The following is a 16,700-nucleotide window of genomic DNA, read 5'->3' as shown; positions in this document are numbered from 1 at the left end:
ATTAATATATTTACTTGCACCTAAATAAAAAATATTAATGAGAACTCTTAAAGTTCATGCCTAACGTTCATAAATCTATACGTTATAATAGATAAAATTATAATTTTTTCATTTTGATATGCCAATTTTGATTATAAAAGTGCAGACTTTCCATGAAATAAACATGTAAGCATTTATAAAAAAATTTAATAGATAAAAAAGCTCAAGCACAAAAAAAAGTATATGATTTAAGTGAAGGATCGGATGATGATAATGAAAAGTAAAATGATAATGTTGTGTATTTAATCTCTTGATAGATTTTTTTTTTTTTAAATTTAGAAATGAAATATTAATGATAATTTTCAATAATTTTCTTTGTATATTCCCTCTTGGTAAACGTAAGAATCTTCGTGAAATGCCGAATTTATATCAATTTCACATTCTATTTATAATTGTTGATGCCATATATATATATATATATATATATATATTTATAGAGAGATTTTTAAAATGTTGATCTCATATATTGATTTTTAATGATACCTTCAAAAAAAAGCCCTTTAAAAGAAATCACCAAAAAGAAGATAATAAAAAATTTTGAAAAATTATTAATGGAAGCTGCTAAGTCCATCTGGCACAAAAGAACTATATGTCATTAATTTTAATTTTAGTATTTCTTACACATTCTCGTCTTAAATTTATTAAATTAATAAATAAATTAATTATTATGTTTGAAATTACTTATAATTTCTATAATTTAAATAATTTCAAAATAATCAAAAAATAGGTTAGAATGTTAATCAATTCGAATTTGAAATGTTTAAAATTGAAGTAATTTAGAATCCATAAAATTTGTACTCATGAATATCAAAATTTAAATTTATCCAAGCCTATATATATTAAATTTTAAATTATCCAAATCTAAAAATATCCAAATTTGATGTAATCCAAACCGCAAATGAATGAATTCAAACATGAAATAAATAAAATTCAAAGATACATCGATATAAACTTGCCCACTTATCACTACTATGAATGAAGACATTGCCACATAAGGCAAAAAATAATAGTTGATGTAGGTTTATTACAATGGAATAAAGGCATAAACCTACAAATTTGTAATTTAAATTTTGCAATTTAATTTGTAATTTGAATTTAAAAATACTTATAAAATCTATAATATATATACCATACAATTAAAAAAAATCCCTAAAGAGATTAGGGGATAACACTTGTCCCTTATTGTAAAATAGCTATTTTAACTTTTAGTTTGGAGATTAATGACTATACCAATCCTGTAATATGACCATTATATCCTTAATCAATATTACTTCCTCTTATCCATTTTTTTTTTTGTTGGAATCACTTAAAATTATATCATTTTTTTGAACATTTAAAACTCTTATTTTTTTGTAATTTAAAATTATTTTTATGATTTTTTTTATTTTTTGACATTAAAAATTATGAAACTTTAATTTTATAAAAAAATTTTAATTTTAATGTTAAATACATTAAAGTCAAATTTTTTTTTTTAAACTCCATAAAAATTAATACCAGCCAAACAAATTAGACAAAAAGAATAATATATAATATTTTTAAAAAATCTAAAAGATTATTTCAAAGAGCTTACATGCTAACACCTGTCCAATAATTTAAGATGATTGTTTTACTCCTTAATTTGAAAATTAATGATTAATTTCTATCAATATTGTAAAATGACCATTTAATCTCTTATCTCTACACTATCCTATATTAAAAGTATCTTCAAAGGTTTTACCTATTAACAGTTGCCCAATATTATAAAATAATCATTTTAATCCTTTTTTATCTATTATTATAAAATAACCATTTTACCTTTTAAAAAAATCAATGCAATAAAAAAACTAAAAATTTCTACAATTAAAAAATAAATAAATTATCCAAAAAATAAAAAAAAACAAATCTAAATGTTTTTTAAAAAATTTTAATTTGAACCTAATAAAATTCATAAAAATCAATCAAGAAGCAATATAAAAAACAAAAAAGATTAACAATCAAGGAGAACAACAATTTCAAAATCAACACAATATATAATTCAACAAAATACAATTTTTCAGTAACACAATTAGCATATTTTAATTCAACAATTCATTCAGCAATTCCAAATATCAACATACATAATGAAAGTTTTGAGTAACCATACACATCAATAGAACATAAGTTATAAAAAAATGCCAGAAGAAATTAGCAACGTGATGTTAATTTCCCTAGGGCTTATATTTATGGGCTTAGGGATTTTCAATTAGGAAAGTGAAATTAGAAAAAGGTAAAAAAGAAGAGTGAGCTCCTTAAGTCAATAGTGATTAGTTCTGGTAACGATGATCCATAATGATCGAAAAACTTTTGGGGTTCTAAGCCCACTGAGAAGAAGAACTAGGTGATGGGGAGGATATGTTCTATTTTTAGGTGAATTGAAGTGGCAAAACTAGAGGTTTTAGGGTTTGTAACCGCTGATTCTTTTTATAGATATAGGAGAATCTAAAGGTTTTTAAGAAAATCTAGTGTGAAAAAGAGAAAAATTAAGTGACAAGAAATATCTGGGTGAAATTTGGAAGTAAACCGATGTCAGGGAGCAGTGACCGATGATGGTCGGTAACAGCCAACATGATGGCCGGCGACAACCAACATGATGGCCTACTATCAAAATCTAGGCAAGCTTGAGATTTTCGACGATTCTAGGCTTTTACAAAAAAAAGGCTAGAAGTGTCACAAGATAAGAGAAAAAGAAAATGAAAGGAAAAGCTTGAAAAGGATATTTATACCCTAATCAAAACGATGTTATTTTGGTAGTTTGATCATGTTGATTTTATTGTTTGTTTTGTTTATTTAATATTATAAATAATTTATTTTATTTGTTTATTTTTATATATATTTAAATTTTAAATTATAAACGAACAATTATCATTTAATAACTTTTAAAAAAATTATTATTATTTAATATTATATTTTAAAATTAATTTAATAAAAAATTTTATAAATATTAAAAATTTTCCTTCATCAAAGTGGAAGGCAACAATCTAATTGTAATTTAAATTTGAACTTTATCGAGTAATAAATCCTTCACAACTTGCCAAATAATTAAGTTAAGAAAAGAATGTAAGCTAATTAAAAATTCAAATAATTAACAAAATCTATTAGAGAACGTTTGATTTATGAAATTTATTTTTTTTGGATTATATTTAATTTTTTATTATTTGATTTCTTAGTCTGATTGAAAACTTTTTCCTGCATTAGAAATCTTACATTTTCAATCGTGTTAAAAAGGGAAAAAGCAAGAAAAATAGAAAACTCTCACCTACCTGAGTTTTTTTTTTTTAAGATTTAAAAGGGAAAGTAAATTTTTTTTATATTTAACTTAATTATATTCTGTATAAATAATGTTATTTATCTTAGAAACGTAATAATTTTATATTTTGTTTTTTATAATTTCGACAATAAAAATATTTTTAAGATTAAAAACGTAATTTTTATTAAAAATATATTATTTTAAAATTTTATGTTTTAGAATTAAACAAAAATGTTATTTTTTAGATAAAAAACTAATATTTATTAAAAAATATTAAAAAATTATATTTTCAAAGTTTAATAAAAAAACGTTTTTAAGATAAAAAATGTAATTTTTATTAAAACAAATAAAAAAATTTATTTTTTAAATTTTTTAAGTTTCAACGAAGATAATAAATTATTCACGTACCATATATTATAAATATTATGTGTTATTTATGTTTCATATGTTATAAATATCACATGTTATTTACGTATTATAAAAAATAATATAATAAAAAATTTTGTTGAGTAATCTTATATTTTTCTAACCAAACACAAATAAAAATTTTTTATATTTTTTATTTTTAAAAAATAGCTTTCATTTTATTTTTTTCAAAAAAATATTTGATAAATAAAAATAAAAATTATTTTTTGAACATACAAAATCAAAAAATAAATAAAATATTCAATGACATTATTATTAATACTATCTAATTATAAAAAACATATATTTATTAATTAATCACGTTAAAAAGTGTTCAAATATAATAACTTAAAAAACACAAAAAAAAGTAGGCAATTTTTATTTTCATAATTAAAAAATATCTCTTTTTATTTTCATAATTCAATACGTTTTTATTTTTATTTTTTAAAATTTTATTGTTATTATCAATTATCAAACACATTTTTATTCATATTTTTTATTTTTCAAGAAAATAAAAATAAAAATATCCTGTTTTTTTAAATCAAATTATATTCTAAATAAAATTTTAAAATCCAACATCTTCATTTAATATCGTTTTCCCCAAAATCATTAAAATGTTGCCAAGCAAACGTTACTTAAAGAAAATGTCCTTTATGTAATTTGCAAAATTTTTATTTCGAAGTCTAAATAAGAGAATAGCACTCGATCTCAATTTTGATCAAGAAAAAGGTGAAAAGCTAAAATTACATTAATAGTTTAATTTACAAAAAAAAAAGAAAAGAAAAAAAAAACCTAAAAATAATTAAAGAAAAAAAAGTACAAATTAACTCAAAAGTGCAACTTTACAGTCAAGATCACGATCAGCATCTTGATGATGATGATCATGATGATCAAAGTCATCGCCGCATTCATAAGCAGATCCAACGAGCGCCAACTGATCTTCTAAATACCTCTGTAGCAGCCTAACTTCCGTCTCTTCTTCTTTACCCCCATAACAACCCTCTTCACATCGCCGCAGCTGATTCTCCTCCTCTTCCTGCGACGTCGCCGCCGCCTTTCCGCTCCTTCTTCGCCGACAAATCCGAACGTAGGCTTCGGCTATGCAAAGGAAGGGGAAAGTGGCGCAGAGAAAAGGGAGGAAAAGAGGGGAACAGAGTAAGAGCAAAAAACAACGGCTGCGGCGCATTCGTAGCCACGACCCAATAGTTAGCATGAGACGAGCAAGGTCGAACATGGAGTAAGGGAAGGCCGGCGTCGGACTGGGATTGAGGAGAAGCGTTTCATGGTGTAAAGGAGAGTTGCGGTTCGGCGGAGGACTGGTGGTGGTGGCGACGATAATTTTGTAGTGAGGAGTTGAAAGAAAACAAATTATGGTATAAGGAAACTGATTTTTATGCACGGGGAAGGTGCGATGACAGTGATTTGATCTTGATTTGATTTCTTTTATTTTTAAGAAAATTAATACAATTGATTTTCGTTTTATGTGAGATTTTTTCTGCTTGAAATATCGCGTTTTTTTTTTTTTTTTTTTTTTTTTTTCAGTTAAATTTAGTCCAAATATGATTTACAATAAAGAAAAAAAAAAGTAAATATAATAAAATACTAGCAGAAAGATGCTTAAAGCTGACTTTGATGAACTTTGCCTTAGCTAATTGGGGGAATAAGTTTCGAGATTGTGAATTTGGAGATTAATTAAAATAAAATACTAGCAGAAAGATACTATTATATCAAAGTTTCGAGATTGAATTTTTATACGAATAAATATGTTTGACAAATTATTAAAAGTTAAAATTTTAATGATTTTTTAATACGTAAATAATTTTTCTCTTTTTTCTTTTTTCTTTTAACTTAGAAACTTCATTAATAAAGTAAGTATGAGCACAATATGAAATAATTATTACGTAAGTTTAGTAATTTAAAATATAAAATAGTGATAAAAATATCATAAAAAAATATAAAAATAATATGATATAAAATTTTTATAAAAATTATAATCTATTTTATATTTTTTATATCAATATAAATTATAATATAAATATATAAATTATTAATATTTTATTTAATATAAATATATAAATTATCATATCTCCTGTTACAGTATTAAAATCAAGGCAATCCAACTGGTATAAGTTTTCTCTTATTTTCGATGCATGTTTTCCGAGGAATGATCTTTCGAATTAGCTTTTCTCTTAACACAGTAATCTTGACCTTCAAGAAAGCTTTCAATCTTTCTTTTACTTCCTTCATAAGGTTTCCTATCATTGATCGATCTACCTCTACCATTTTCATTTGTTGTATGACCCTTAAAGCATTCCTTTGAAACCAAATATGAATGAAACCCATTTCAATTGCCAGCTCCATTGCTCTGGCTGCTAGATTTGCTTCAATCACCCTTACGTCCCTTATTTTATCCCTACTGCTTGATAAAGCGCCGAGCACCCTCTATCTCTCTGATAATTACCTCAATGACTCCTAAGTTATTTTTTTTCCACAAAAAAGAGTAATTTGAAAATATAAAAAAAAAAATTACAAATTTTGAAATTCAAACTCTAAATTTATAAATATTATTTTTTAAAAATAATTATATAAATCAAGCTAAGCCAGCTCCTCTTAAGCCTTATTTAATATGAAATTTCCTATCAAAATTTACTTTAATCCTTCCTGCTGCCGGTCATTCCCATACTACTCGATAACTGACTAATGCACATTCATTCTGCTCTTGAACTTTCTATAATAAAGTTTTTGGCATAGCTTGTTGTTATAACTAGATTCGTTTGCTCATTTTGTTTCACGACAGCGCTTTTCCTATTCTAAATCGCCCAGCAAACCACTAAACCTTCTTCAAAAGTCTCTCGCCTCACGTTGTTTTTTAGCTGTAAAAACTCACTAGTGCTAGATACCCTATTTTTGTTCCAATTCCCTATTTTTGTTCCAATTCCCATCCAGGTTAGCAAAAAAGCTAATCAAAGTTTCTTCCACATGGCACGAAATAGTCAAATTTGGTCCAACAAGAAGCAAATCCTACTTCACAACAAAGATTTGGTCATTCACCAGAGCAAAGACTAAGTCTTCCACCAAATAAAGAAGTGAATCAGGCAAGTCTCTTATGATTTCAAGCTAAACATCCTCAAGACTGATCCATGGCATCTAAAAATGTTGGTTTGTCATGGAACAAACTATTAATATTGGCTTATAAAGATGTCCATTTATATTAGAGTTTATGAATAAAGATGTGGGATGCAATTATCAATGATCCATGCATAATGGGTAAAAAGTTCTTAAAGAAAGACGTGATTAGACTGAAGAAAAAAAAATAAGAGTGCAAAATATGGTGAAGGGAGGATGGGCCTAACATTTGTAAAATTAATTATAAAGATGAACGCTTAACTGAGGACAAGATAAAATAAAATGTTAAGGCAAATGAAAGTCAATCTTCAAATCAACATTATAAAAAAATTTTTATATACTAACATTTGATTATATTGACAGTCAAATTATATCAGTAAAATAGACTTTTATTGATAAATTTTTAATATCATTAGATTATATCATACATTTATTAACATTTTATGCAACCATCGGTATAGATAAATTTTTTCTGATGGTATATAACTATCTGTCAGTATAAATATGTTATATATTAATATTTATCTATACTAACGATTAAATTATGTAAATAAAAAATATCTATATTAATAAATTTTTGTTACTATCAGTATAGACAGTGCCTGTACCTATAGGTAAATTTTTTTTGATAGTATATAAATATATATCAGTATAAATATGTTATATACTAACGGTTATAATAACCGTCAGTATAAGCTAAAAAAATATTTATTCTTAATTTTTTTAAAAAAATATTAATTCATAATATTTCCCTTTAATAAAATTTTTTAAAAACTATAATTTGATAAAAGCTATAATTATTAATAAATAAAATTTGTAACTTAATTAATTTTAAATTATAATAAATTTTAAATAAAATTTGTAAATATTATATTAATTAATAAATTTATAATTAAATATTATACTAAAAATTTTTTTAATTACAATATTATATTAATTTGGTTTCAATTAATATTTCAATTTTAATATAGTTTCATAAAATTTTAAATCATTCTAGATCGAAAACCAAATTATAAATAATCTACTTATACAGTAATATTTATATTCATATAAATATTTTTTTATGTTATTTGCAAAATTTTTTTATAAAATAAAATATCATTCACTGTATTAGTAGTTTGAAATTTCAAGGTTCAAGAAACGAGAATAAATTTTAAAAATGATCACAAGAAGTTTGGTAAAAAAAAACACCTTCAATTTTTTGCAAGAAAATATTTAAGGTATTTTCTGGACAAAAACACATTGAATATTCCTTTAAAAAAAGGTCGAGATTATTGAATGTGTTTTTTTTTTTTACATAAAATGCCTTGAATAATCCTTTCTAATTGAACAATTCGTGGATTATTGAAAGCGTTTTTTGTCAAAAACGCATTGAATAATCTACGCATTATTCAAGGTATTTTTATCCAGAAACACCTTTAATAACCCTATCATAAAAAATTAAAGGAAATTATTCAATGCGTTTTTAGTCAAAAACGCCTTGACTAACCCATTCAATTTTTCCTAAAAGATTATTCAAGGTGTTTTCTTACAAAAATGCCTTAAATAATCCAAAAAAAATGGGAAGAGATTATTGCAGGTCAAAAACGCTTTCAATAATCCTATCTAAAAAATTGGAAGGAATTATTCAATGTGTTTTTGGTCAAACATGCCTTTTATAATCCATTCATAAAAATTTAAGAGGATTATTTAAGATATTTTTAGTCAGAAATGCCTTCAATTTAAGCCATTTGACCTAACTAAAAAAATGGGAAAATAGTTGTTATCATTTTGAAAAGCATGTTTGGAAATAAATGCAAGTCAATTGTAGGTTTATACCCAAAAAATATTTGGTTTATATATGTGATACTACAAATTACATTTTAAAATTTACATTATGAACATTGTGTATTTCAATAAATTGACCACACATGTAAATTTATAACTAATAACAGCGCCATATAAATAAACTTTTTTCAAATAATCATATTCAATATATGTGTATTTATATAAGCTGCCAATTAATATAAAACAAATATATACTAATAATATTAAACCAATACCCTAAGCTAGAAATTTAAATTTTCCATTCAACATGACATGTTAAAAACATTATAAAAAATGAAATGCCTATATTTACACCCAACCAACAATCTTCAACCTCAAGGTGTAGTGAATGATAATACATACTTAGCTCACTTTTTATGAACTTCATCAAGTTCGTCTATTGTGAAGCTTCCTTTACTCTCCCACTATAAAAAAATTAGAAGTAAATGTTAATAAACGAGAATATAATTTAATTTTTTTAAAAGATATTACGATTGTATGAAATTAATACTAATCTTGCATGGTGTGATCATGAAATTATATAAAATGTCATAACGTCTAGATCCGGAGATCTATCGCTAGACATTGACTTTTAGGAGTTGCCACCAATCTTTTTTATCTAGGTGCGATTGGCTACCTAAAGAATCTATCCTTTGAGGGAACACCTAAGTTTAAGGGTCTCTAAAAGAATAGATTCAGGTCTATTAACCAAAACAAGGTTCGGGAGTTCGGTTACGTGTGAGGAAGGTTATAGCACCCTCACGACGCCCATCAAAAGATGGTACCAGCTAAAATATGTGTTATCCAATGAGCCTTAAAATTTTATCGAGTAATTAATTATTAAAAATTATTCTCAATTGACTCTAACACTTTTAACAGAAAATTGAAAAAATTCCTTCACCTCAAGAATATGCAAGAAAAACTACTGTTTCACTTGCAAAGGCTCCGTCGTCGGATTATTTAAAGAAAAATCAAAATCAAAATCAAAATAAAAAGAAAGAAAATGATGATTGTTCTTGTGCAGGAAAAATTGATACTTTCAACTTTTCTCCGAAAATTGATTTTTTTTAATTTATTTTTTTAAGAAAAATTGATACTTTCAACTTTTCCCCAAGAAATATTTTTTTGAAAATTTTGATTTTCAAGGAAAATTGATACTTTCAACTTTTTCTCAAAAAAACCTTTTTTGAAATTTTATTTTTAAGGAAAATTGATACTTTCAACTTTTCCTCAAAAATACTTTTGGAAACTTTGATTTTTAAGGAAAATTGATACTTTCAACTTTTCCTCAAAAAAACCTTACTTTTAACTTTTCCTCAAAAATATTTTTGAAAACTTTGATTTTCAAGAAAAATTGATACTTTCAACTTTTCCTAAAAAAAAACCTTTTTTTTTAAATTTTATTTTTAAGAAAAATTGATACTTTCAACTTTTCCTCAAAAATCTTTTTTTTTGAAATTTTATTTTTAGAGGAAAAAAAATAAAACAAAATAAAAGTGAAAAGAAAAAAATAAAATAAAATAAATAAAAAATAAAGGAAAGTAAAAAAAATAAATATAAAAATAAAATAAATATAAAAAAAATATTAAATAAACCTAATTTAATAAATAAAATAATAAATAAATAAACAAATAAATAAATTTAAAAAAAAATCTGGAGCGGCTCGGCTTGGCTCGGCTCAAGGAAGAAAAAACGGCTCGGAGAAGCGACTTTGGAGCTCGACTCGGCTCGGCTCAGCTCGGAAGGGGGCAAACACGCGCGGGTCAGGAAGCGAGTCGACATTCGGGTCGGGTCGGATCTCGGTAAAACACGCGGATCCTCTAGGTCACTTAAGGCAAAAACGACGCCATTTTGGGAGGGTATATAAGGTTCTTCCCTCTGTTTTTCAGCAGAAAGCTCCTTTCCTCTCTCTCTTTTTTCTTCCCCTTCTCTCCTGCTTCTCTCTAAACCGCTGAAAAACTCCGGTTGATTATACGTCGGATTCTGAAAAATTTTATCAGAATCTGGATTTTTCGTCGAAAGTTCATCGAAAGTTGGCCAGAAGGTGGTCAATTTCTGGGAAAGGTCGTCGAAAACTGGGCAGCTCACCGGAAACTTCAAAGTTGGCTGGAATTTACGTCAAAAAATTCAACTTTCACCGGAAAATTCAACCGAAATCTAGAATTTTCTAGAAATTCCCAGAAAAAAAATCACCAAAAATATTTTAAAAAAATTCCTACTAACTCCCAGAATACTTTTTAGCCTTCTATACTCTTCTATCTCTCAAATCAGTAGCTTTGCTCACGTTTTTTCTTTGTGTTTCATTCTGTTCTAGAAGGTCCCTTTTATAGGGATTGATCAGGAGTTTCTGATCAATCCCAATTCCTCTTTGGATGGAGATTCAATCTTTGAGTCCAATCTGGACTCTTATTGATTGGATCCCAATCCAAGTCAGATAAATAAAAAATAATAATAAAATAAAAGAAAAAAAAATCAAACGAAAATAAATCAGATAAATCAGATAAATTAACAGATAAATTAAATAACAGATAATTACATAAATATTAACAGAAAAAAAAAGAGAAAAAAATAATATAATAATAATAATAATAATAAAGATATATACATATTAATAAATACATAAATCCCTAAAAAATAATAATAAAAGAAAAGAAAATATATATATATACATATATAAAATAATAATAATAAAAATAAAATAAAAAATGTAAAAATACAAAATAAAAATAAATTAAAAAAATAAAAATAAAATGAAAAAAAATATATACAGACTTACCCATTTGAACCAGGTCCAATTGATCCGGGCCTAGACCAAATTGGGTGTCTATAGCTGCCCTTTTTTGCACATTTTCTGTGAAACAGAAATTGCGCAAAGACATAAACACCCAATCAAATCTCAACTTGACCTTTTTACTTTTTTTGTTTTTATATATTTTTTTTTGTTTTTGATCAAAGCTCCTCTAAACAGAGGCTCAACGACTTTGAGAAACATAAACGGCTCCTTTAATCAGAGGCTCAACGACTTTGAGAAACATAAATGACTCATCTAATCAGAGGTTCAACGACTTTGAAAAAATAAACTGCTCTTCTAAATAGAGGCACCACGACTTTTGAAAAGTAAATTACTCCTCTAAACAGAGGCATCACGACTTTGAAAAGTAAATGCTCCTCTAAACAGAGGCACCACGACTTTAAAAAGTAAATTGCTCCTCTAAATAGAGGCACCACGACTTTAAAAAGTAAATTGCTCCTCTAAATAGAGGCACCATGACTTTGAAAAAGTAAATTGCTCCTCTAAATAGAGGCACCACAACTTTGAAAAGTAAATTACTCCTTGACAATCATGTCCAAAGGAGTTGAAAGTTGTGTTTGAAGAAATTTTAGGAGACCATGCCCAAAGGACTTATAAATCAACCATGATACCCAAAGACATCCTATTTCAAGGATTAGGAACTTACCTGACAAGTTTTTTCTCAAATTTGCAAAATATCTTCATATCTGTCTTCTCTATGTGGGATGTTGGAACACCCTGCTTCTTGAATTTATACACTATACTTTCCTAAAAGTAGTGTATGCTATGCAAATGCATATGAATTTCAATGCATGCTATGCAAATGTTGGCCAATTAATTCCTGTTTAATGTATGGTACTCAAGTTTCTCAAGCTTTTCTTGGGCATCAAGCCTTTTGATTCTTCAGAGATCCAATTACACTGCTCTTCTAAGATCGAACCAGTGTAGCTCTTAATTGTCTCTTCCACTCACATTCTTCTTGTAAAAAATCTCTTCCCAGATTCAATGTCCTAATCAGGAGCTGAACATCTCAATTCTGCTTTTTTCACTTTTGACTTATTCAATGTAATATAAAAATCTTTCATGTTGTTATTCATTCATCAATCATTATTTTAAACTCAAAAAGTAAGAATGTATTTGCACATTTCTTCAATGGTGGGGTATTAAGAAGAAAAGAATTTGAATGTTGAGAAACAGTCATAAGAAAAAGACACAAAGAATGAAATAAAATGTCTCTTATTAGCAAAATGTTGGCTAATTTCAGCCAGGGAAGAATTACAAGGATAGGTATGGGGACAAAGCAAAAAATGAACAATCAGATAATCATGATAACACATCTCAAAGTCTTTTTTGAAAACTCAACCCTCTGATGTATTTAACAACTTAGAACTCTTTCGAACTTGCTAGCCCCCATATCAGCGGACTTTTAAACTCGATGCTGTATTCTCCTTATCTAAGCTGCCTTTTCAGGTTTTCAACTTAGACAAACCCCCTATGACTCAAACCGCCCTTTTAGGGTTTTCGCCTTGAGTCCTCCTTTTTCACTTTTTCTTTTTTCATTTTTTCATTTTTTCATTTTTTCATTTTTTCCATTTTTTCATTTTTCATCATTTTTTTCTCGTTTTCTCATTTTTTCATCATTTTTTTTCATTTTCTCATTTTTTTCATTTTTTTTCATTTTTTTTCAAGCATAGTATTCTTCACAGCATCAGAATTTATAGGATGGGATAAATCATTTTCATCCATCTCAGTTAGTATCAGCGCTCCACCCGAAAAAGCCCGTCTCACCACATACGGTCTTTCCCAATTTGGAGTCTATTTTCCTCTACTATCGTGCTAGATTGAGAGAATTCTTTTCAAAACCAACTCTCCTTCTCAAAAGCAATGGGGTCGAATCTTCTTATCATGAGCCCTTATCATTCTTCTTTGATATAGCTGACCATGGCACAACACGGTCAATCTCTTTTCTTCTATGAAATTTAACTGCTCATAACGTTCTCGAATCCATTCAGCTTCTTCCAACTCGACTTCTTTTAAGACTCTCAAAGAGGGGATCTCTACTTCTACTGGTAGTACAGCTTCCATCTTATAAATCAGAGATTACCCCAGTAGAGGTGCGAACTGACGTTTGATATGCATACAATGCAAATGGCAACTTCTCATGCCAATCTTTGTAAGTCTCGATCATTTTCTCTAAAATCCTCTTTATGTTCTTATTGGCTGCCTCAACTGCCCTATTCATTTTCGAACGGTATGGTGTCGAGTTATGATGCTTGATCTTATATTAAGCACATATTTTTTGCATCATCTTACTATTTAGATTCTTAGTATTGTCTGAAATAATTCTCTTCGGAAGTCCATATCTACAGATGATCTCTTTTTTTATGAACTTACAAACCACAGAATGTGTCACATTTGCATATGATGCTGCTTCTACCCATTTTGTGAAGTAATCTATCATTATAAAAATGAATATGTACCGGTTAGAAGCCTTTAGGGTAATTGGACCAATGACATCCATGCCTCACATTGAAAATGGCCATGGTGGTGCCATAACATGTAAAGCAGATGGTGGAGTATGGATCTTATCAGCATATATTTGGCATTTATGGTATTTATGAGCATAATCAATGCAATCATTCTCCATAGTCAACCAGTAATATCCTACCTCATGATCTACCTTGCCATCTTATGTCCACTAGTATGTGCCCCACATATTCCATCATGCACCTCTTTAATGATTTTCTTCGCTTCAGTCTCATTTACGCACCTCAATAATACTTGATCCTTGCTTCTTTTGTACAGGACATCCCCATCCAAGAAAAAGCTCATAGCCAATCTTTGGATGATCTTTTTATCATTTTCTGTTGCTTAAACTGGATACTGCTGATTCTTGACATACTGTAAGATGTCATAATATCAGGGCTTTCCATCTTCTTCTCCCTCTACATTAGAGTAATAAGTTGGTATATCCTTAACATCTAACTTGATTGGCTGAATGTCGGTATTATCATTAATTCGAATCATCACAGCCAGAGTAGCCAATGCGTCAGCAATCAAATTCTCTTCTCGAGGTAAGTGATCAAACTGGATATCTTCAAATTGTTTCACCAACTCTAGAATATACTTATGATATGGAACAAGTTTTGAATCTCTTGTCTCCCATTCTCCTTTCAACTGATATATAACTAGAGCTGAGTCTCCAAACACTTTCAATATTTTCACTCTTCTATCTATAGCAGCTTGCAAGCCCATGACACATGCCTCATATTCAGCGATGTTATTTGTGCAATTAAAATTTAACCTCACTGTTACGGGACAGTATTGTTCTTCTGGAGAAATCAGAATTGATCTAATTTCATGCCTCAAGGCATTAGCAGCTCCATCAAAGTACATTCTCCAACATTTTTCCACATGCTCCCATTCTTTCAGTTGGGAAATAGTCATAAGTCTTCATCAGGAAATTCCAGCTTCATCAGCTCATGCTCTTCAGTAGCACGATTTGCAAGAAATTTTGCTATAGCGCTCCCTTTTATTACTTTTTGGCTTACATATATAATATCATATTTCGAGAGCATTACTTACCATCTAGCGAATCTTTCAAACAAAGACAGCTTCTCAAAAATATACTTAATAGGGTCCAGTTTCGTTATGAGCCATGTAGTGTGATAGAGCATATACTGTCTGAGTCTTTTGGCAGTCCACGCTAATACATAACACATTTTCTTCAATGAAGAATACTTGGATTCATATTTCGTGAATTTTTTACTCAGATAGTAAATAGCTCTCTCTTTTCAGCTAGTCTCATCTTGCTGCCCCAGCACATATCCCATTGAATTTTCACATACGGTTAAGTATAAGATTAAAGGTTTTCTTAAAACAGGTGGCACCAATACCGGAGGGTTCGATAAATATTACTTAATTTTATCAAACGCCTCTTAACATTCTTCATTCCATTTTTCAGGATTATCTTTACGGAGAAGCTTAAATATGGGATCACATTTGTAAGTAAGCTAAGAGATGAATTGAGAAATGTAGTTCAATCTCCCCAAAAAACCTCGAACTTCTTTTGGTGTGCTGAAAGGTGACAAATTCTGGATGGCCCGTATCTTATCGGGATCAACTTCAATTCCTCTTTCACTGACCACAAAGCCTAGCAACTTTCCTAACTTTACCCCAAAGGTGCACTTGGTTAGGTTTAATTTGAGCTGAAATTTTTTTAATCTTTCAAATAACTTTCTGAGGCTAGTAACATGATCTTCATCCTCACAAGACTTTGCAATCATATCGTCTACATACACCTCAATCTCTTTGTGCATTATGTCATGGAAGAGTGTTACCATGGCCCTTTGATATGTTACCATAGCATTCTTTAACCCAAAAGGCATGACTTTGTAACAAAAGGTTCCTCACATGGTCACAAAAGTAGTCTTTTCCATATCATCTGCAGTCATTTTTATCTAATTATACCCCGAGAAACCATCCATAAAAGAGAAAATTGAATGTTTAGCCGTGTTATCTACCAGTGTGTCAATATGAGGTAAAGAAAAGTTATCCTTTAGGCTAGCCTTATTCAAGTCCCGATAGTCTACACACATTCGTACTTTTCTATCTTTCTTAAGAACTGGGACTATATTGGCTACCCATTCTGGATACTTAGCCACTTGTAGAAAACTTGCATCAAATTGTTTCTTCACCTCTTCTTTAATCTTTAGTAGCATTTCGAGCTTCATCCGTCTCAGTTTCTGTTGAACTGGCTTACATTCTGGCTTTAGGGGCAATCTATGCTCCACTATCTCTATGCTTAGCCCTGGTATATCTTGGTAAGACCAAGTAAATATATCTACAAATTCTCGAAGTAAGTCTGCCAATCGTTGCCTATTTTTTGATAAAAGTGAAGTGTCCATTCTGACCTCTTTCTTATTCTCTTCATTTTCCAGATTCACTAAGTTCACTACCTCCTGATGAGGCTCAATTGGCTTATTTTCTTGTTCAATCATCCTCATTAGGTCTGAAGGCATAACATATTCTTCAGAATTCTCTTCATTGTCAAGTTCATCAGTGTTAATTGAATTCTCAAAGCTAACATCTTGATTGTTATCATGATTATCCTCATGTTCATTTAAAGACCTGAAATTGAATGAAATGGGATATGTTGGCAAAATGTGTTTAGAAAGATGGAAATAATGAAGACATAAAAAGAAATGAATGAAAATGCATACTTCCTAATGTTTATTAAAAATAATAAATGATGAATGGCCCGAACAA

General features: G+C 28.4%; 1 protein-coding gene across 1 annotated transcript; it reads right to left on the bottom strand.

The window, feature by feature from the left end:
• Positions 1–4,359: 4,359 nt before the first annotated feature.
• LOC111277993 (uncharacterized) lies at positions 4,360–5,267 on the bottom strand (the record flags this gene model as incomplete). The annotated part of the gene is made up of 1 exon (XM_022864434.2): positions 4,360–5,267. A coding segment is annotated over one exon (735 nt), but the record flags the coding sequence as incomplete, so codon positions are not given.
• Positions 5,268–16,700: the final 11,433 nt, after the last annotated feature.

Source organism: Durio zibethinus, chromosome 7, assembly GCF_047325235.1.
Source record: "Durio zibethinus cultivar Kanyao isolate XHJ-2024 chromosome 7, ASM4732523v1, whole genome shotgun sequence".
Classification (NCBI taxonomy): domain Eukaryota; kingdom Viridiplantae; phylum Streptophyta; class Magnoliopsida; order Malvales; family Malvaceae; genus Durio; species Durio zibethinus.
This window is presented reverse-complemented; position numbering and strand designations above follow the sequence as displayed.